This window comes from Saccharomyces eubayanus, chromosome VI, assembly GCF_001298625.1.
Source record: "Saccharomyces eubayanus strain FM1318 chromosome VI, whole genome shotgun sequence".
NCBI lineage: Eukaryota > Fungi > Ascomycota > Saccharomycetes > Saccharomycetales > Saccharomycetaceae > Saccharomyces > Saccharomyces eubayanus.
Genome location: NC_030981.1, coordinates 10034 through 23622, shown reverse-complemented (window position 1 = coordinate 23622; position 13589 = coordinate 10034). Strand labels below are relative to the sequence as shown.

General features: G+C 38.8%; 5 protein-coding genes across 5 annotated transcripts; 3 read left to right on the top strand and 2 right to left on the bottom strand.

Annotated features, from left to right (window-relative positions):
• Positions 1-163: 163 nt before the first annotated feature.
• RGD2 (GTPase-activating protein RGD2) lies at positions 164-2353 on the bottom strand (the record flags this gene model as incomplete). Its single annotated transcript, XM_018364791.1, has 1 exon — positions 164-2353. The coding sequence occupies one exon, from the start codon at positions 2351-2353 to the stop codon at positions 164-166; it is 2190 nt and encodes a 729-aa protein (XP_018222494.1).
• A 197-nt stretch (positions 2354-2550) lies between these two features.
• EMP47 (Emp47p) lies at positions 2551-3888 on the top strand (the record flags this gene model as incomplete). The annotated part of the gene is made up of 1 exon (XM_018364790.1): positions 2551-3888. One exon carries the CDS (start codon positions 2551-2553, stop codon positions 3886-3888), a length of 1338 nt encoding a protein of 445 aa, XP_018222493.1.
• Positions 3889-4080: 192 nt separating this feature from the next.
• On the bottom strand, positions 4081-5934 carry SWP82 (Swp82p; the record flags this gene model as incomplete). The annotated part of the gene is made up of 1 exon (XM_018364789.1): positions 4081-5934. One exon carries the CDS (start codon positions 5932-5934, stop codon positions 4081-4083), a length of 1854 nt encoding a protein of 617 aa, XP_018222492.1.
• Positions 5935-6958: 1024 nt separating this feature from the next.
• On the top strand, positions 6959-9520 carry ALR2 (putative Mg(2+) transporter ALR2; the record flags this gene model as incomplete). Its single annotated transcript, XM_018364788.1, has 1 exon — positions 6959-9520. The coding sequence occupies one exon, from the start codon at positions 6959-6961 to the stop codon at positions 9518-9520; it is 2562 nt and encodes an 853-aa protein (XP_018222491.1).
• Positions 9521-12414: 2894 nt separating this feature from the next.
• On the top strand, positions 12415-13589 carry DI49_1606 (uncharacterized protein; the record flags this gene model as incomplete). The annotated part of the gene is made up of 1 exon (XM_018364787.1): positions 12415-13589. A coding segment is annotated over one exon (1175 nt), but the record flags the coding sequence as incomplete, so codon positions are not given.

Genomic DNA, 13589 nt, shown 5'->3' with positions numbered 1-13589 from the left:
TTTCATACTTTTTCATTTTATTTTTTTTGGGTGTTTCTATAGTTATAATGAATAGAAAATTGAATTTCCAGTGCCAAAAAGGTTGAAAAGCATTAACAATGGTACAGATGAATGATGAACAGTTCTTATTCTATACAAAATAACTAAACTATATCTTGAGTGTCTAATTTCTTGAATTTTGTCTTTTTAATTCGTGGAAAATTTGCTTCTTATGCGTCAACAGGTCGTAGAAGATTTTAAAGCCGACTTCGTTATCATCCGTAATCTTCGATTGAATAATGCAATTTGCAAACTCTTGTGAAATAGAAATGGTGAATTCATTAGCCACTTCATTGCCATCTTGGCCCATTTTTAAAATCTTAATCAATCTGTAAAAATGGGTGGTTATCGCGTCTAGTGTTGCTATATGGGGTTTGCTTAAGGAAGACAAAGTTGTATAAAGACCTCTTATTCTCTTAGTGTCAGAGTCTTCCTCTTTTTTGTCGTTTTCTTGGTCCTTAGAAGAGGAATCTGAATCGTCATCTGCAGGTTTTACTAATGGTGGATAGTCAAGGTATAGTACCCGAAGAATGTCCGATACATCATTAGGAATCAATGGATCCGGTAATTCTAATAAATAAATTTTGACAACGCTGGCAACAGTGCTTGGTCCCAGCTTCGATTGAGACATTATATCAAAGATTTCGCCTTCGTTATGGAATTGTTGCTTATTTAATAAATTTCGAAGTTGATGTGTCAGACTCAATTTCACTGAATCAGTCCAAATGGAAGTTCTCACTTTGTCGTTAGGCAAATCAGGATATATCTTGTCCATATATGAAAAGATTGAGGAAATTATCAGTGGGACAATTTTCTTGTCTAACCTACAACGAGTCTCTAAATCAACACCAAAGTTCTGAAATAAACCAGGATTGTAATAATTGTTGTAGACAATGGCTTGAGGCTGGAAACTTCCCGTCTTGTATTTGGTCAAAAGTTGCAAAAGATCTGCCGTGGGATCGATATCATTTTCCAACGAGAGCATTTTATCGACACACAGTTTCAACGAAGAGATTTTATTGCCCAAAGTGGAACAAAAATCCAACGTGGCTTTCTTGATGGCATTTAGTCTATCAGTTTCGCACTTTTCCATAAACGATAAGTGATCGATCAATAACTCCTCTATGGAGCATCTCAAAGCATCCATTTTAAAGCATTCTTGATAATACTTCGTATCTGACGCTTTAAGTCCATCCATCATTTTGAAGAGGATCCTCTCACTATCCGAGATATGAGGAGCCTGGATTGATGTAGCCCGTTGATCATTACTGATTTTAGACTGAATGATTTCCTTTGCTGATGAACTGTCCCAGTTGTTAAACCTGGATATCAAAGATTCACCAGTGACGGTATCGTCTGAGCCGGGCATTGGCACATTGGCGAACAAGTACGCGGTGTTCTTCCACTGGTATTGGAACTTCTTGGAATTGACAAATGTTGTACCGACACCATTACAATATTTTAAAAAGCCCAAACTTAACAAATCCTGGCCAAAAGTTTCTGCTTGGTCAATATCCTTTAATGACATGTGGTCCAGGAGAAATTTGGTTATTTCCCCCCCATTATTAGTGTTACTCAAAGAATAGCTAATAAGGGGCAGTTTGTAATCAGATTTGGGCAGTTTGGTCAACAACAGTTGAAGAGTCTCTTTCATAGTCTTGTAATCAAAATCTATTCCTGCTATTTGATTAAAAAACCGGTGATCTTTTTCCCTAGCTAAATCCTCTTCGTATTTGTGTTGTACTGTCAATGATTTCATGGCATTGGCCAGCTCATTGTCGTTGAAATTACTTCTCTTAAATTCTTCTAATTGTCTGCATTTATTAAAGTACTCTTTCTCCAGTTTGCTGACGTATTTCTTAGATTTCCTGAAATTGTTGACGTTGGTCAGCAAGGTCTTTTCAGAGTACTGAATCCTTTCCCTATGTTCCACGCACCACTTACTGAATGGTTGCAACACCAAACTTTCGATGTTCGATGCTATTGTCAAGTGATGCGTCCCTTCTTGCGACATTTCTTGCAAAATTCCTCTCAGAGCCCTGGCCACCGTCACAGTTTCCTGCTCATCTTCCTGTACTACCTTCAAATTATTCATACCGGCTTCTATTCCAAATAATTGCCTCCCATGACTGACTTCAAACTGCATTCTTGACGCAAATAACTGAATGAACAAGTCGCATTGCTCACAACCATGGTACAGCCGGTCAAATAGCACCTCCAGACCAGAGGCAAGGTCCTCAGACCAGAAATAATCACAAAACGATAGCATACCGGCTTGCTGGTGTACGATACCGAGTACGATACCACTTAACATATCATTGTTTCATAATATCTATAATTTCATACATTATTGTCATGTATTATGACGTGATGTCATCCTACACGAGGTGTGATTTTCTAGCGTTCTCGGAAATGTTTTGATCTTTTAATGAAAAAGGTCTTAATTGGGACTGAGTTCACGCTTCAGTTGATACATTTGCAGATAGTTAGCCCCGGAAAATTCACATTGCGATGATTACAAACATGATTACTAGATATACAGCGCTGCTGACTCTTTTCACCGTGCTTGCGATGTGGACAGGTTTGTCAGAAACTCACCCGTTGGCAGACAATTCAGATGCATCTAAGTTGAACTCAGATTACTCGCTTCCTCACCTGATTAACCTACGTAAAGTGCCTAGTAACTGGCAGGCTGGCGAGCAAGCTAGTTTGGAAGAAGGTAGAGTTGTATTAACTTCTAAGCAAAACACCAAGGGTTCGCTTTGGTTGAAGCAAGCGTTCAATTTGAAAGATTCTTTTACTTTGGAGTGGACTTTTAGAAGCGTCGGCTATTCTGGTAAGACTGATGGTGGTATATCGTTTTGGTTTGTTCAAGATTCTGGTATACCAAGTGACAAGAGTCTGTACAATGGCCCAGCCAAGTATGATGGTCTACAATTGCTGGTTGATAATAACGGTCCCTTGGGTTCTACTCTTCGTGGTCAACTAAATGACGGCCAAAAACCTGTGGAGATTGCGAATATTTATGAAAGAAGTTTTGCCTCCTGTTTAATGGGTTACCAGGACTCTTCTGTTCCTTCAACAATTAGAGTCACTTATGATATCGACGACAATAACCTATTGAAAGTGCAAGTGGATAATAAAGTCTGTTTCCAAACTAGAAAAATTCGCTTTCCTACTGGGTCATACCATATCGGTGTAAGTGCTGAAAACGGGAGAGTGGATAAGAATGCAGAATCATTTGAAATTTTAAAAATGCAATTGTTTAATGGTGTTATTGAAGATTCTTTGATTCCTAACGTTAACGCAATGGGCCAGCCAAAAATGATCACGAAAATTATTGATCAAAAGACCGGCAAAGAAAAGCAGATCGAAAAGACAGTTTTCGATGCTGATAAGGACAAAATTTCTAACTATGAACTCTATAAGAAGCTAGATAGAATCGAAGGTAAGATTCTCGCTAACGACATCAACGCTTTAGATGGAAAGTTGAATGATGTCATTAAAGTACAACAAGAATTACTATCATTCATGGCTTCTTTAACCAACCAACGTTCCACAAAGCAATCTACTGATAACAAAAAGGGAGTTTCTACTGAGGACATCATTGCTGAAGATAAAGAAGAGTACAAAGATTTCTTATCTCTGAACCAAAAGTTGGAAAAAATAGTGGTAGAACAAGAAAAATATAGAGAAGCTGCAAAACGCCATGGTCAAGGTGGTCCTCAAGTGGATGAAATTGCCAGAAAATTGATGATTTGGCTGCTTCCATTAATTTTCATTATGTTAATAATGGCGTACTATACATTTAAAATCAGACAAGAGATTATCAAGACCAAACTATTATGATTTTTGGCAATTGTTTACTAAAACTAATTGTGCACATGCATTCCTTATATATGTATATACATAAAAGAATACGTATACGTATATAAAATAACGAACAATAGTTTACCTTATCCCCTTAAAAATATCCACTAACCGATCGGGAGGCATTTTTTTTCATACAATGTATCTGTTCATTCCAATATCTGTCCATTGTTATTCCATTGTTGAGGTTGGAAAAGTGCCCGTTTTGGTCGCCATTGTTGTCGTCATCATTGAGGCAGAAATTTTATTTGACACATCAATTTCTGGCTTGAGAGTTTCCTTGTTTTCAGGGTTGTTTTGTGGCGATTTATTCAGACGAGGGTAAATATATGGAGGATCGAACCCTTTGACATTACAGTTCCCTAAGAAATTTGCGTTTGGTATCCTTTTCGTCGTTAATGTTTCATCCATATTCGTTACCTCGTTAAACGTTGTAGTGACACTCGTCTGCTCCAACACGTCTTTCAAATATTGGTTTTTGAACTCATCCACCTGGGAACGTTTTAAACCAATTGGAATACCTGCTTTATACTGCCAGTATTTTTTCCATTTCTTTGTCCTAACTTTTCTAACATTTTGTAAACCTGTATTAACAAAAACAGCGTCGTGTAAGTGCTCTAATTCTTTGATTTCGTTCGGCGTCAGCTGTTTTAACCTTTCCAGGAGCGCAGATTTTTCGTATAATGGCAATCCTCTATAATACTGCTGGTTTCCTGAGTGTTCCGTGGATTTTAAGGGCAGCGATTCAAATTTCCAGCCATTTATATTTAGCGACGTATTATTTTTAAGCAAACCTTTGTTTATGGGTTTTATCATTTCGTTTTCTTCAGATTTCTTGTTCTTTGATGATGACACGTTAATATCAAGAATACTACTCAGCATTCGCTTGATGGGTTTATTACTAGGATTAACAGACGGGATATTGTTGGGCAGAGAAGTTGATGTGGATCCATCAGGCGTTTGAGTTTCATATTGTTCTAGTAGTTCTTCATGTTTCCCAATGGGTATATCCATTGCTTTCATTTGCAAGGATTGTTGAAATGAGTTTTTACTATGATAACGCGGTACTCTAAATTGGGCACTTAGTTCTAGTGTTCCACTGATACTTTGCCCAGGAACAATTGCGGAAATGTGCTCACCTTTGGCAAAGTTTTCAATGTACGCTTCTCTGATCTCTGCTGACGGTTGTTCTGTGACGATTGGGTATGGTGATTCAAATTTATAGTTCGAAATTGTACTTCCGCTTGTGTCAGAATTCTCACCGATTATTTTAACGTTATCCTTTTCATTATTTTRAAACGAGGGGCGTAGAAGTGATATTTTTGAGATTAACTTTGTTGTTAATTTGAATACTCTTTGGTGTGATGATAAGTTTTGCTTTTTGGCTAACGTTTCCCAATAATCATCAACGATACGCTGGCCACCAACGATAACAGAGGCACCAAATTCGACAAACGCTGATTTGGCAGTTATATACTTAAAAGGGCCAACAGACCCTTTGGGGAGAATTCCGTGCGTGATTAAAAAATTCGTTTGATCTTCTGTAGTTTCTTTTACCAAAATTTGACTATGCTGATCGATAAACTCATGTTCGTCATATTTCAAATCATCCTGGTACAGTACTTTAATAACGTCTTTTAAAAGCGTGAGAAGAACGTTTCCACTAGCTGCAAAGGTAAACATATTGAACAAATAGTGTCTGCCACCAAACAGTTCACCATTCAATCCTATCTTTTTCTCACCATATACATCCCTTTGTTCCATTATATAAGAAGTGTTTGTTGCGTCTCTGGTCTTCGACTGATCTGTGTACTTTGGTAACTCAAGTCTCCTGTAAGGGAATCTGTCTAGTGGAGCCTGTAGTAATTCATCTTGGTTTAGAATCTGTAGAATCTGTTTGAGTATAACCCGTTCATGCTCTTTGATAAGTAACTTAGGTACTATAAATGTAGCTCCAATTTCTTCTTTTGGGGAAGAGTCTATTTCCTCGACGTTAGCAAATTTCTCTACCTCTTCACCAGACATGTTATATTGCTTTTTTGACCGATGTTTACTCAGTCTCTTTTTCCAATTTAATTATGTTTCTCTTTGAACTTTTTCAGCTTTTTCTTGTTTACTTCATGAAAAAATTAAGGTCAGAAACGGAGAATGATGTCTTAGAAACACTAATCGATCAAGAACTGAAACCGCAACTGCATTTCGCCGTCAACTACCTGCCGAATGCTATAGTCTATATTCCAAATCAGATTGCTCGAGTAAGTGGGTTAAAAGATCAAAATATGATAAGCGCGCAAACGTACTTATGCACATTACCGAAATACAAACAGCTGCAAAGTTCTACAGTCCATAGTACCTATTGAGAGAAAATAGACAAGCATGCTTTACTGTGTGCTAACATTCCTACCTGGAACTCCATGCATGGAAGCATCTCTAAAATGCGAAGCTTTTTGTTAGCTGATAAACAAGAACGGTCTTCTGTGTTAAGGGGACTACACAACATATTTATTAGGACTGGCAGCGCATCGCGGCTGCAGTAAGATGTACAATGTCCCCCTCACCTTTAAAGAACCGGTCATCGAACAAAAATGTTGCTCATTGCAAGACGCACATGCAGTTGGTATTTTTGTTATTCACATCACCATTTGCTCTCTTTGGCACATTTTTCACAGACTGTCCGGTTTTAAGCTGCGAAAGCGATATCCTAGACAAAAATTTTAATAAAAGCAGCCATCGACCAATTCAGTCACATGTGTAATTAACCATTTCTGGGAAGAGAAATGCATTTTCTACCTCAAATCAATTGGAGAGTGAATCGTTTGGCTCGAGAATCCATCGACTTATAGAATAATAGAATCAATACGAAACAACTTAGTTTTGTTTGCATTAGATAGTTTGCCAAGAAAAGTATCGTACTAACGGAAGACAAGTACCAAATAACATTTCTACATGAAAGTGTGCCGTTAGTTGAACAGAAAATTCGACAAAAGAATACTGCACATTCTTATCACAGGTCATCGAATATTGTGAGAAAGCGTGAAAAAACCTAACAATGTCGTCCTCATCCAGTTCCTCTGAGTCATCGTCTAATCTATCGAGGCCAAACTCATTGAACAACTCTATGGTTTCCATGAAAACTGAAGACCACACAGGATTATATGACCACAGGCAACACCCCGATTTGTTACCAGTTCGTCACCAAGCCCCCGGATTGAAGCGACAGGAAATAGCTAAGCTCGCTGCTCCCAGAAAGCAGAAGAAGGCAGCGAAACATGAAGATCATAAGGAGGTTGAGATTACACCTGATAGAGATCGAATGAATCCTGAAGATGCAGACCCTGAACTGAATGAAACAGCTGCTCATCATCAGCTGAGAGCCTCTGCGATTTCGACCTCAACTTCTAACGTGAGGTCATCTAGATTAGCATATTCCATGCCGCGCCAAGTCCAGCTTTACGAGGCGAGTAGTAATAACCGTTCGTCCAACGATATAAGTATAAAACGTAATTATAATACGCCATTATCTACCACTTATTCAAGCAACAAACCCAAGTTAAGTTCATCTTCTTCCATAGGTACTGTGATAAAAGTTCATAAAGCCTCAGTACTTCTTGAAAATCCGCTGGAAATGAAAATTGACACTCATTGCAAGCAGGCAAAGCCCAAGAAGAGAACATCCTCCAGAACATCTACGCATTCATCCATTGACCCCATGGCTGTACTTGCAAAAAGCGCATCGCAACAATCAGGAGATGATCCACAGGAAAGAAAACCAGTACACACAAACACTAGAGCCTCTTTTGATAGCGATGTTTCCCAGCCCTCGAGAGAATCACAAGAGACGGAGGAAGATGTTTGTTTCCCGATGCATCCGCAACTGCACACGAGAGTTAATGGTATAGATTTCGATGAAATAGAAGAATACGCCCAGTTCGCGACTGCAGAAAAGAAACAGTACCTGGCCAGCCTTCAAGGGTCCAATGAACAAATGGTTGGTAATATGTCTCATGATATTGGATTTACAAGCTCTACTTCCACTTCGGGGTCCTCGGCAGCCCTCAAATACACGCCTAGAATTTCGCAGACTGGTGGATATAGTAATAGTACCAATGAAGCAGACATTTGTAAGAAGAAGGAAGACGAGGATGAAGATGACAAATCTGGACCACGTCCTGGCGTATCATTTGGTAAAAACAAAGTTGAAGAAGAAGACGACAAAATTCCATCCCATAATCCAGCGTATTTGTCATACGAGAATACAGATTTTCAAATTCCCAACAGGTTTTCATTTTTCTGTTCAGAATCTGATGAAACCGTGCATGCTAGTGATATTCCGTCCTTGGTGTGTGAGGGTCAGTCATTCTATGAATTGTTCAGAGGGGGGGAACCAACTTGGTGGTTAGATTGCAGTTGCCCAACCGATGACGAAATGCGTTGCATAGCAAAGGCTTTTGGAATTCATCCATTGACGGCAGAAGATATTAGAATGCAAGAAACTCGTGAAAAAGTGGAGCTTTTTAAGTCGTATTATTTTGTTTGTTTCCATACATTTGAAAACGACAAAGAATCGGAAGATTTCTTAGAGCCCATTAACGTTTACATTGTCGTTTGTAGATCTGGTGTTTTGACCTTCCATTTTGGTCCAATTTCACATTGTGCTAATGTTAGAAGACGTGTAAGACAACTACGAGATTACGTCAACGTCAATTCGGATTGGTTATGTTATGCCTTGATCGATGATATCACAGATAGTTTTGCTCCGGTCATTCAATCCATCGAATATGAAGCAGACTCTATTGAAGATTCCGTATTCATGGCTCGTGACATGGACTTTTCGGCCATGCTGCAAAGAATTGGTGAAAGTAGACGCAAGACAATGACGCTAATGAGACTTTTAAGTGGTAAGGCCGATGTCATCAAAATGTTTGCCAAAAGATGTCATGATGAAGCCAACGGTATTGGGCCAGCGCTAACATCACAAATCAACATTGCGAATTTACAAGCAAGACAAGATAATGCTAATCACACTAATAATAACAGCTATGCAACTTTACCAAACAACTATGTGCCCACAACTTCACAACCAAGAGGGGATATTGCATTGTATTTAGGGGATATCCAAGATCATTTGCTCACGATGTTTCAAAATTTGTTGGCATATGAAAAGATTTTCTCTAGATCACATGCAAACTATTTGGCTCAGTTGCAAGTAGAATCATTTAATTCGAATAACAAAGTTACGGAAATGCTAGGAAAAGTCACGATGTTAGGTGTAATGCTAGTTCCTTTGAACGTTATCACCGGTCTGTTTGGTATGAACGTTCCGGTGCCAGGAGGAAAAAGTACAACTGTTTCGTGGTGGTTCGGTATATTGGGTTTCTTGATTTTACTGGGCATTGCAGGTTGGCTCTTAGCGAACTTTTGGATTAAAAGCATAGATCCTCCATCCACACTAAACGAAGCTGCGGAAAGCGGTGCCAAATCGGTCATATCCAGTTTTTTGCCAAGAAGAAATAAACCATTTAACGATCGTTCTAAAAACGTCAATGTAAGAGCTGGTCCTTCAAACAGGTCAATTGCAAGTCTTCCCAGTAAGTATAGCCGCTATGATTGAGTACCAATGATAGAGATAGAGAAGTTTAAGCGGTGTATTTATCGGTCTACGAAGGCGGTCGCGTCTTAAAACTGCCTTCGCCTAATATTTCAGTGCCCAAATACGAACTTAAACACCTGTATTTGACACATCCTCATGTTTATGAAGATATACACCTGGTGTTATTGGCATAACTGGATAAATGCTTCCCTATAATTGCAATAATTGTTTATGTATATATGGACATAAAAATGTTTTTGTAAGGAAATCGCTGGCTAGGCAATGGTGAACATATACTCATGTTGGGCCCAACTTATATATAGGCTACCAAATTGCCTAAAATTTTTGTTTGAACAACAAAACATAAAAGGTAGATGAATAATTATTTTTTTTTGATATTTTTGTTTTTAATTTGCAAAAATAATTATTTGAGTTAGCTGATCTTGAAATGTGACCTAGTACTCTAAAGTGTTATGTAGCGCTGTTGAAAGAGAGACTATCCTGAAGAAAAGTTTGTCCGTTGAATCATTTCCTATCAATAAGGCCAAACTGCTTGCCAAAGGTACCTATACCATCGAATAGTACGGTAGAGCCCTCCGATGAAAAAGATGAGTAATGGCTCACTAAATATACATCATAGTAATATTTAAGTAAAATTGTATTAGTGTTCTCTTAAGGTATTGTGCATTGAACATACATGAGCCGCTAGATGGCTCTTTAATGTTTTCGTATATAATGAATGGGCCACATGCATACGGCTTTCAAGAGTAGAATCTCGGTTAAAATTCTTTACAAATCAAAATTTTGATAAGTAATGAACGTACAACCGGTTTAGATTTACTGCATGCATTTAATAATGGGTACGTAAAGACAAAAACTTTGTAACTCCAATACCACATAAATAAATAACACCAATAAAAACTAACCATAAGACAAGAATATAAAATTTTGACTGGTCAATAACGTCAAAAAACACTAAATATTTTGCGAAAAATGGTACTATATATTTTTATCTGGGCTTTTCAAGACTAATCCGCGCCGTGGGTTAGCGGCTTTCATTTTTCATGAGTTCACATGCTTCTTCATCCTTTTATGTAGCAAACTTGGTATTATTTGTAACTATTCATCTAGCAAGAAGCACCAAAGGCCAAAAGAAGAGAGATTCTGTTCGTAGCAGTTATTGAACAGGTTGATCTTAGGAGTGTTACTCTGTTTTAAAGCGCAAGAACTTTCAGTGCTGACTTGAAGATTATTACCTTCATTGCATCTGCCGAAGTTTTCAACATTCTTGCATCTCCAAAAACTTTCACATTCTTGCGCTAGTACCCTTCTCTACTTCTTCTTACCGTGTTACTGACGTAACAATCTTTACAGAAACCTCGGTCGCTAACCTTATTTTATGCGGGTCAAAAACCGGAATTCGAAGATTCGTGCAGGACAAACAAAACGAGGGAGCAATTTTTCATCTGTCGGCTTGAAAATTTGAAAAATTGTACGTAAAAATTTTATGACAATTGAGTTTTGTCGAGTGTGTCAAGCGCATTTAGTTATCCCGAACTAAGAAAGTCTTGGAGAAAGATACTGGTCTTTTTCGTATCTTTTCACCTTATCACGTTGACGCCAGCCGTCGTGACAAAGGAAAAATGAAATTTTAAGAAAAAGAAAGCAACAGGGCGTATTTGCTAAAAAAATCAGCTCGGGTCCAGCAACTGCTTAAGGCCAATATGGGTCGCTGTTGAAATGAGCAAAATGTCTTGAAGCAGCCACTTTCTTTATCATTTGTGGTCTGAGTTCTGGGCCCCTACAAGGATTACTTTAAAAATACATTTTGAAGCACAAATTAGCAGCTATGTTAAAGATTGGAGAGTTGTTGAGTAATGCAAACTGGTTACAAGTGCAAAAAAAAATTCGAAATCGTGTTGCCCGTTCTTAGCTCTGAAAGTACACCTCGTAGTCGAAAGAGTTGCTCTAACAAATAATCTTTCTTCCACAGGCGCACTCGCATCTCATCGAAGGCACGTTCTGGCGAGCAAAAATTTCGATTTGAGTCAAAATTTTATAAAGTGGCGTCGGGCATCGCAGATAGTCTCTACTGGGATTGTTGGAATGGAACCCGCCAGGCTTGAGTAAACATCACCTTATTTTGTGTATAGGTTCGATTAATTTCTTCTTTGTCGGCACCAAGCCCTATGACCGACAAAGTTTATTTGACATTTTGAGTTAAGGTATTTTTCTTATTTTCCCATGCCTCTGAAAACCCTGCAGCGGAGAAATTATGAATTTTCCTTGACGGAATATTCCGGCGTTGCATCTGCTTTTTTCGTTTCTTTTCTGTCATCCGTCTACAGAAACGCATAGCCCTAATGATAGTAATCGTTTATATGATAAGGGAGGAACACATTGATCCGAATACTTTCGTAAAACGGGCCAGTGAAGTCGCTGAAATTTTCACACCGGTGCATAGAATCTGAACCCTGCTTGGTGGCGTTTAAGCTTAGAGTTTAATTAAGCGGACCTAGGAGAACACAATAAGTAACTAAAGCTTTACTGCGCGATTCTTGTGTATTACAAAGCAAGTTTTGAAGCATCTTTTGCAATAACAGTCCGCTTTTCCTTTTTTTTGTTTTTGGCTTACCTGGTAATTCATTTCCGAGGCCCTTAGTGGAAAGGGCGTACTCCATATGCACATCGAATTTAACTGCAGGGAAACATCAGTCGTAAGGACCCCTGCTTGGAATTTCTGTTGTGAAAACCAAACCACGTTCTTCTCAAACTTACCTGGAAATACTCGTCTACTGTGCAAGAGATGACTCGCCCCAAAATACTTTATACATAAGAGCAGTTTTTTTCTTTTGTTTTATGATTTCTTGTTGGTAGTATTCGGGAAAAATCAATATGCATCAACGCCCGCAAAAATGCCTATCCATCATCGTGTATTTTCAGCGCTCTTGGCTTTCTTGGCGCTAGCTAATGCTGCTTCGGCGAGTACAGAAGCATGTCTGCCTACAAACGAGAGGGAAAATGGGATGAATATCAACTTTTACGAGTATGCGTTAGGTGACAAATCCACATATACTGATTCTGCATATATGGCCTATGGATATGCCAATACAAAAAAAGTGGGCTCTGTTAGTGGACAGACGGCTCTTTCCATTTATTATGACATTCCTTGTGATAGCACTCCCACATGCTCTGACGATGATTCCACCCCTACTAATGAAGTTGCGCTTATGAAGCGTTACGATGAAAACTGTTCCAGTGGAAATGTTCCTATGAAACGAGATACAGCTGATTGCAACCCAGATGCTGCTTATTGGAGTTCAGATCTATTTGGCTTCTATACTACTCCAACAAACGTAACTGTGGAAATGACAGGCTACTTTTTACCACCAGAAAATGGTTCTTACACATTTACCTTTCCAAGGGTAGATGACTCAGCAATTTTATCAGTTGGAGGTGACGCTGCATTCGGATGCTGCGAACAACAGCGATCACCTGTCACTTCAACCGATTTCACAGTCGATGGTGTCGGAAAACAGGACGAGTATGTCGAAGGGTCAGTATACATGTATGCTGGTTACTACTACCCAATGAAAATAGTTTTTTCGAATGCTAATTCTTCGGCTACACTTCCAATTTTAATGACATTACCAAACGGTACTACTATTTACGATGACTACGAAGGGTTTGTCTATTCTTTTGACAATAACCTGGCTCAAGCCAACTGTACTATTACAGATCCTGCAAGACACACACTTGCTGCCATAGCAAGGACCAGAACAGCACCATGGACAGGAGCATATACAACAACACTGACACAAACGTCTTTTTATACTGGCGTGAACGGTTTGACTACGTACGAGACCATTTACGAGATTGAAACACCAACTAGTGTTCTCTCATCCAATAGTCCATCTACTCACAGATCAACTGAACCTACCACATCATCCGAATATCTAACCACCAGTGCTACTACATCTACTGAAACGAGAGTTGTCAGTTCCCTGGCATCATCTACTAATTTAACTACGAGCGCTGCTACATCATCTCAAACTGAGACCACTAGCACTGCTACATCATCTGAAGTCGA